At 42.5% G+C, this 8,696-nt stretch overlaps 1 protein-coding gene across 1 annotated transcript in view; it reads left to right on the forward strand.

Annotated features, from left to right (window-relative positions):
* ZNF704 (zinc finger protein 704) overlaps nt 1-7,445 on the forward strand; it is a 131,381-nt gene extending 123,936 nt beyond the window's left edge. The window contains exon 8 of the mRNA XM_032676673.1: nt 7,166-7,445. Within this exon, the coding sequence (XP_032532564.1) occupies nt 7,166-7,177 (12 nt within the window). The 3' untranslated portion in view covers nt 7,178-7,445. The remainder of the gene's footprint in view (nt 1-7,165) is intronic.
* Nucleotides 7,446-8,696: the final 1,251 nt, after the last annotated feature.

Raw genomic sequence — 8,696 nt, forward strand, 5'->3', positions numbered from 1 at the left:
AAGGTTCCATTTATGGGCTATTAATTATTATTATTATTATTTATGTAATTCTCTTCTCTGCTAAGTACTTGCGACTCCATGTGCTTAAGGAGCTTACTGGAGGGATTCCAAAGCAAGGATGTTGCAAAGCAGGAGAGGGAAGAAAAAGCCTGCTGCTTCTTAGAGGAAGGAGATGTTATGTAGGGCTCGTGGAAGTTGTTGTACTGAAGCATATAAAAGGTGGAAAGCATAAGAATAAGGGACAGTAGGTGGATTTCAGGTGTGTGCAAAGTCAAGACAGTGGGAACTAGAAGCTAAATTCACAATGGTGATTTAAAAGGTGCCAGCAGTTCCTTTGAAGCACCTTAGCTTTTAACTGCTCTGACACATAATAGCATCCACAGATTTGAAATAAGAGACCTGTTCCCTTCTGAAATGCCTAGCATCAGCAAACTGAATAGGGATCTCTCTGAAATAGCTGTAGGAAATGCTAAGGAGAGAGCCACAAGTTAACCCCAAGGGGCTTAGGCTCAGATTCTTAAAGGTAATTAGGTACCTTTAAATACAAGTTAGACATCTAAATCTTTGAGGCTCAGGGTCTTAACTAACTCTGGACTGGAGGAAGTCTCCTTAATTGATTCACAGCCATGAACCCTTTCCTGGATTTGGATCCTATTTTGTCTTTCAGAAACTGAACAGGGCATAGTTTTATTATGACAATTAGGCTGGCATGGTGGGGAGAAATGGTCTCCAGGAAACGAGAGATAGAAATGTGGGGTGGATAGGAGATGTATACAAATGTATAATCATTGGTCCCTCGTGGGGAAAAAAAACGTCTTGCTTTTGGTCAGCAGTGAGGTTTTCCTAATGTAAGAAAGCCAGTAAAAGTGAGGGGAGAAAGGTGTAATTTATCATGCCATGGAGCAGCTATTCCTGTATTCTGGGAATATAGCAGACTTGCTTTTATTCATCTCAGGCATAAAGATCTTGACATTGCAGTCACAATAATTTACACTACATGCAGGAATTTTAAATTAATTCCTTGAAGTATTTGTATGTGTGCTTTAGTTTGGGCCTCCGGCACATATTGCATTCCACACACAAGTCTTGAGGGGTTCAAAAGGATTCATAGCATACATTTCCTGAGAGTTACATTATTAGAAATGTAGTCATATATTTGCTTCTGTAAAATGTTCAGCTTTTAATAAATTACCTTCTCTTTTTGTGTCTTTCTTCTGTCCCTGTTGCCTACTATCATAAAACTACAGTTTTTCTCTTTAGGAATCTTGACATTCATTGTTTTGACATTATTTGTGGTGTAATACTCAATAGTTATGAAACCTTTCCTGCTGTAATGTTATGGGGTAAATTAAGAAGAGGTAATTTTAAACGCATCAAGGCTCATTTTTTTACCATGTCAGAAATTCATAGTAATAGAAATGTTTCTATGATATAAAATCCAGTGGAAATAGTTTTCTTTCAGGTTCCCTGAAGCATTTATAGCCCAAATATTACAGTTTTGCAACATTAAATTACATACCTGGTTGAAATAAGATGTAAAAATATTTGTTTCCTTTCAGTAACTGATGGAGTGAGAGTCTGGAAAATTGTTTTAATTTTTCATATTTCCATTTCTAATAACTTGGAATAGGGCAAGTGGAACAAGTCAACTCCTGAATAATGTCTCATTGAACCAATTCACTCCCTTTTCCACAAAAAAAGATGTGAAGAGGGAGTCTAAAGTACACTCCTCTTTCTTGCTGAGCTTCCTGTGGAATATCTCCTCCCAAAAGACTGCGACTGTTTGCAGCTCCTTTCCTAATCTCCACAACAGGTACACAGCTCTCATCTTCCTGCCCCTTCTCCATCCTTCTTTCTCTGTTACAAGCCTTTGCACCCTTCCACACCTGGCTAAACTAGAGCTGCATATTTGTCCTCGTGCTGTGCACCAAGGAAGGGCATAGGGGTCCTAGCAATGACTAAGGATCGCATCGAGGCCAGGCTATAGCAGCTGAAGAATCATGAAGGACCACAACTGGAGTAGGAGAATTGTCACATATTGAAAGCTGTAGAGTACAGTCATAAATACTCCTACACAGTAGATGCTGTGCAGTGTTCACTGTGATGATTCTTATACACTAAAGAGGCTGCTGGAATGAATTAAAGGAATTCAAGGGCTGTTAAAACAAATTCAATTCTCGATGTGTGCCGATCCCCTAGAACCCAAGCAGAAAAAGAGCTGCCAAGGTACATTAAGTCACTTCTGCATCCCTTCCCCCATCTGTGCCCTTGAGAGGTGATGCAGCTCAGCATTTGGTGTCTCGTTATCCAAGTTAGCAGATCTGGTATAAATCTAAAGCGTTTTCATGGCAGGAAGTGGTAGGTGGAGATATCCTAAGGGCTGGAGCAAGGCTAAGACACAGCTGCCAGGGAAACTCGGGTGGGTGAGTGAGTGGGAGGAGGCAAGAACATGCCTGGCAAGAGAGTGCCTTCCCAGGGATGAACACAGCTGAGAGGGAGACTGATAGAGAGTATAACTCTCAGCAGTGATTGGGGTGGGCTTTGTCCGGTGCTCATTTTAAGACCAGATGTGGAACACAACTCCCTCCATTCTGTCATAGAGAAGTGAAACCGGAGAAGCATCAACCTTCTCTCTTACTCCTCCCCACATCTCTCCTCTCTCCAAGTAGAAGAAGAAACTTTATGGACTGAGGGCATTATTTCCTAAAATCCAAAATAACCTTTTCACTCCACCCAAGTATTCCTTTCACGTTGTTTATTGATTGTGTTGTTGTTACCAATAAAAAAAAGTCTGAGGAGAAAAATGTTGTACTGAACTGAGACATAGCCCTCAAGCACAGAGATGGAAAGTAAGTGTCAGAGGATATGCATGGAAATTCCAACTGTGTTGCCTTCTTTATAGGGTCTAACTCTGTATTTCTTCTCAAAGCCAACTCTGGGGGAGCATTACTAGGAGGCCTGCTGGCACCTTCCAAGGACTGAGTGGCCTGGAGCAGTTAGCAGTCTCGAGTGTATCAGGAGGATATTTAGGGTGTATTATGATCAGAAGCCATGCTCCCACTAAATCTGATTGCTTACCAACTTCTCAGAGGGAAAAAAAATCACTAATAATTAGATCCTGATTTTATTGGGAGATCTTGAACCAGTAATTGAAAGGTCTGCCTGTGGGCTAAAACAGCTCTTAGAAAGTTGCAAGTAAGAACTTGATACAAAGCATAGTTCCAGGCAGGAACTGTAGATTTGTGCATAATTGATATTTTCAGCTCTGACCAGGAGCTCACAAGCTGGCGTTGCAAGTTACATAGAGGTAGAGATGTCTTTGCTGGAACTGGAAGGCAAGGGCATGTCAGCTGTGGGCTCAAAGGCAGTTTTTTAAATCAGTGAGAATGTAGCATTCTTTGAACTTGGTTGTAAGAGGTTCCTAAAGCCTGTTACTCAGCAAAAGGCTAATAGAGCAAAAGCAGATTAGACAGTGGTTAAGGCTTTTTTTTCCTCCTTTCCTAAATGAGTTATATACATCTGGCTTTGGTCCCTTTGTTCTGGGTGCAGTAACAAATATTTGTCATGTGAACATATTCTCTATAGACTTCATAAAGATAGTTTATATTTTTAAAAAGTGGTTTTCGTCTTATCTCTGCAGACAGATGGGTTCTCCCAGATATGTTTGAGAATATTTGAGAATACAAAGCAGCTAGAGAAACAAGTCTGCCTGCTGGAACTTGACACATTGTTTCTATATCATTTTACAAAAACAAAAATGAAAGCATAGGTCCTACAAAACGCTGAAGTGAATATGTTCATCTAGGAAAGTATAGTTACGTTTCTTCTGGGGGAAAAATGATTCATTTGACTTACAGTAGGAAAAGGATGATTTCCTTTGTTTAAGACTCCATGGAGAATTCCTTATTTGGAAACTGTGCAGTTCCCCGTATTTGGGAGAATCTGTTTGCTGTTTCCTAAGGGTGTGTTTCTAACTGTGAGAACAGCCTAGATTTTAAAGGCAGAGGACTTTCTTCCCACTAGGAATGCAGTCTACCAAACTGCTTCAGCTGCTTCTCTGTCCAACTGAACATTCGTCTTTCATTTGAATATTGAATTTAGTTATCTGTTTGGAGAATACAGATTGAATCACCATCTTGTTATTACGTCCTCTTTGGACTGTAAACTTTAAACAGGCAGATAGTTCTAGCCATTTATCTGAAACAACAGGTGGTTTGATTAGGAAAGTACGGGACATTGCAAGAGAGAAGAAATTATGCAGCTGGAATAACTTAAGTGTCTCCATGTAAAAATCTGTATTTACCATGGCTCCAAGAGTGTTTTGCATTCATTCACTAAAGCAACAGCATGGGATTTTGCAGAAGGGTGTTTTTATTCATGGCAGCAAACTAGAAAATGTCAAAGTGACTGGGAAAATTCCTTAGGATTTATGTTTTTAGTTAATGCTTAATCAGACTTTGCAAAAGCCAACCAATCTGATAGAGTGGTGAGATAGGAGTCAGGTCAGACACAAAATCCCTATTATAACATCGGTAATAACATTATAGCACCATAACTAGTAGCTTTGTTTTCAAAGTAGGCTGTAAAATGTGCTCTGAGTTGAAATATAGTGTATGTAATTAGATTTTCCTGCAAAACTTGTTTCTGGAGGGCTAATATTCCCAGCTGCTCTGGGTAAAAAAAAAAAAAAAAATTTAGATAAAAGCACACCAGAGCTCCATGCAGAAAGGAAAAAACTAAAAATCTAATTTTGCAATTTTCATGGTCTCATTAACCTGTAGGTGACTCTGACTTCTGCATTTCTGCAGTGTCAGAGTATGGCTACGTCTCACTGCTCACAAAAAAATTGTTGGGAGCAAATATGAAATAACTGTTTGACTTTGTTAGAATTGCATAGAAAATTTGCATGTTATTGTTTCGAGCATTATATTTTCTTCTTCTGTGGCTGTGGCATTCCTTAAAGGAGATCTATATGCCCAAGAGGCAGGTGGAACCTGGGCAGATACAATGGTTTGCAAGAGCAGAGGGAACTTGTGCAGGTAAGCAGACTAGTGCAGGTTTTCTCTTGCTCATACAACAGTCATGATCAGACATCCTCTCCAGACCTAAAGAGTTTATGGGACAGAGAAAGAGAAGTTACAGGTCTCCATCCTGTTCTGGTATCATTTTACCTGCAAAAAGGAAGCTGTAGGCCTTATTTTCACTTTCTACATGTGGTCGGTAATTGCACTGAAGAAAGACACAGTATGGAGTCTGCACATGGGCTGCACATTCTGCCTACATGCAAGTTTCTCCTGGCAAAATGAAGAGCCATTCCTGAAACAGCTGGGGGTCATGCTGTCCTGTCAGTCCCCCATGAGGACTGAAGGGGAAATAAGTCATCTACGGTGGAGCAGTAGAAAGGAAGAGATGATAAACAAAAGAAAAAAGTCACATGATTTTTTTTTGTTTGTTTTTATTTCTAAACCTGTACTTTCTCCTGATGAGAAGGTAATCAGCAGCCAAGGATTTTGAAGGGAGGCAAGACATAAAATCATCCTGTTTAATACCTTTGTTGGTGATCTGGATGAGAGGATTGAGTAAGTTTACAGATGACACTAAGTTGTGTGGGAGTGTTGATCTGCTGGAGGGTAGGAAGGCTCTGCAGAGGGATCTGGACAGGCTGGATCCACGGGCCAAGGCCAACGGTATGAGGTTCAGCAAGCCAAATGCCACATCTTCATGTGGGTTGCAAGAACCCAATGCAGTGCTACAGGCTTGGGAAACAGTGGCTGGAAAGTGGCTCAGCAGAAAAGGACCTGTGGGTGCTGTTTGAGAGTTGGCTGAACATGAGCCAGCAGCGTGTCCAGATGGGCAAGAAGGCCAATGGCATCCTGGCTTGTATCAGGAATAGTGGGGCCAGCAGGGCCACGGCAAGGATCGTCTCTCTGTACTCAGCACTGGTGAGGCCTCACCTCAGATCCTGTGTCCCGTTCTCTGCCCCTCACTACAGGAAAGATGTTGAGGTGCTGAAGCATGTCCAGAGAAGGGCAACAAAGCTGGTGAAGCATCTGGAGCACAAGTCTTACTAGAAGCAGCTGAGGGAGCTGGGTGTGTTTAACCTGGAGAACAGGAGGCTCAGGGGAGATCTTATCACTTTCTACAACTACCTGAAAGGAGGCTGTAGCCAGGTGGGGGTCTGCCAGGTAACAAGCAAGAGGACAAGAGGAAATGGCCTCAAGCTGCTCCAGGGGAGGTTCAGTTTAGGCATCTGGTTAGACATTAAAGGGTGGTTAAACATTGGATTGGGCTGCCAAGGGAGGTGGTGGAGTCACCATCTCTGAAAGTGTTCAAGAAATGACTGCACATGGCAATCAGTGGTATGGTTTAGTGGCATAGTGGTGTTTGGTGAAAGGTTGGACTCAATTAACTTGGAGGACTTTTCCAGCCTCAATGATTTTATGATTCTGTGTTTCTATGATTATTGTAGATGACCTTGTCTCTTGCTTTCCTCCTCTTCGGTGAAGTATTGCAACTTCTTATTTTTGCTGTGTGCACATGAGATCAAGTGAACCAAAGAGTGTCTGTACTGCTGCAGAGAAACATGAGGAATCAGCTACAGCCTCACATTGCCTGGAGCCCACAGGCTCCCCCACCATTTGGCAGCCGGGCAGAGCAGGGCTATACCCACCCATGCTAGGGGCACAGTTTTGCCCTTATAACTCTGTAGTTAAAATATAAATATGTTTCCCAGATTCCTCCTTATGATAGCATGAAAATATCTGAAGCTTTGAATTACCTAACTGATATTTAAGCATTTTGCTGCTTACACTTGGAAAGTCTCTTCGTTACTAGTTCTTCATGCTTTCTCACAGATTTGGTCCTTTAAATCACTTTGGTGGTTTTGTTAGTTTTTCATTACAGCTATTTTTTTTTTTTTGTAAAAAATTGCATGAATTACTTCACTGCAAAAATCTCTCAATATCTCCTTGTTTTTATGAGTTTGCAATTTTGGCAGTATTGGTGATTTTCAAAGAGATCAGAGACTCTCAAGTCTTTCATATAAAACTGTTAATTAGATTCTGCTGCAATTAAATCTAAATAAAGATTTGCTGTCTAAGCTATTTAGCTCTGTTAAGACTATTCAGCCATCAAATAAACCTGCTTTGTTTTTATACCCAAACAGCACAGGTCTTGAAGATTCAATAAAGCCTCTAGGACTGTTTCAGCTTCACATGTAAGAAAGAAATGTAAAGTTGCACTATTCATTGAGTTCTGATCAAATCAACGTGAGCCTGAGCAGACAGTACTTCTCACAAAAAAAGGGATGTATTAGATTTGTGTGGCAGATTTTTGGTAGCAGGGAGGCCAAAGAGGTGCCTTCTGTGAGAAGATGCCAGAAGCTTCCCCTATGTCCAATAAAGCCAATGCCAGCTGACTGCAAGAGGGATCCGCCGCTGGCCAAGGATGAGTTCATCAGCGACACTGGTAGCACCTCTGGGACAATGTATTTAAGAAGGGGGAAGAAAAGCCAAAATGTCAACTTCAGTTGGGAGAGAGGAGTGAGAATATGCGAGAGAACCAACTCCGCAGACACCAAGATCAGTGAAGAAGAAGGGGCAGGAGGTGCTCCAGGTGCCAGAGCAGCCCATGGTGAAGACCATGGTGAGGCAACTGTGTCCCTGCAGCCCATGGAGGTTCCAAGGTGGTGCAGAGATCCACCCACAGCCTTTGGAGGACCCAACGCCAGAGCAGGTGGGTGCCCGAAGGAGGCTGTGACCCTGTGGGAAGCCCACGCTGCTCCTGGTAGAGACCTGTGGCCCCATGGAGAGAGAAGCCCACGCTGGAGCAGGTTTGCTGGCAGGACTGGTGACCCTGTGGGGGACCCGCACTGTAGCAGGCTGATCTCAAAGGACTACAGCTGATGGAAAGGGAGCCACATTGGAGCAGCTCGTGAAGAACTGCAGCCCGTGGGAAGGACCCACACTGGAGAAGTTGGTGGAGGACTGTCTCCCATAGAAGGCATCCCATGCTGAAGCAGGGGAAGAGTGAGAGGAGTCCTTTCCCTGAGGAGGAAGTGGCAGAGACAATGTTTGATGAACCGACCTCAGCCCTCATTCCCTGTTCCCCTGTGCTGCTGGGAGGGAGGGGGTAGAGAAAAATGGGAAGAAGGGAGGGGTGGGGGGAAGGTGTTTTAAGGGTTAGTTTTTATTTCTCATTGTCCTACTCTAATTCAATTGGCAATAAGTTAAATAAATGTCGCCAAGTCAGGTCTGTTTTGCCCCTGACAGTAACTGGTGAGGGATCTCTCCCTGTCTTTATTTCAACCCATGAGCCTTTCATTATATTTTCTCTCCCCTGTCCAGCTGAGCAGGGCAGTGATAGAGTGGTTTTGGTGGGCAATGGCATCCAGCCAGGGTCAATCCACCACATTGTTTTCCAAATTTATCAGCACTTTAGACAGAAGTAATTTTTCAGACAGTTGTATTCTGAAGTGAGAAATGTGAGGTGACGATTAAGGCTGGTTGAACTGTAAGAACAAACAGTCATAATGCTCCTCAAGCCCTGCAGAAATAGCCCCTGTTCAGTTATTTTCAGGGTATGTATTTGTGTATGTGAGCTCTGTTAGGTCTACTCATTGGGTCAATTTTAGGAATGTCAATTTGAGACAGTAATTCTGACCTCTGCTTAAGAGTTTCCTCAGTGTTCATATGATC

The sequence above is a fragment of the Chiroxiphia lanceolata genome, chromosome 1 (genome assembly GCF_009829145.1).
Source record: "Chiroxiphia lanceolata isolate bChiLan1 chromosome 1, bChiLan1.pri, whole genome shotgun sequence".
Lineage (NCBI taxonomy): Eukaryota > Metazoa > Chordata > Aves > Passeriformes > Pipridae > Chiroxiphia > Chiroxiphia lanceolata.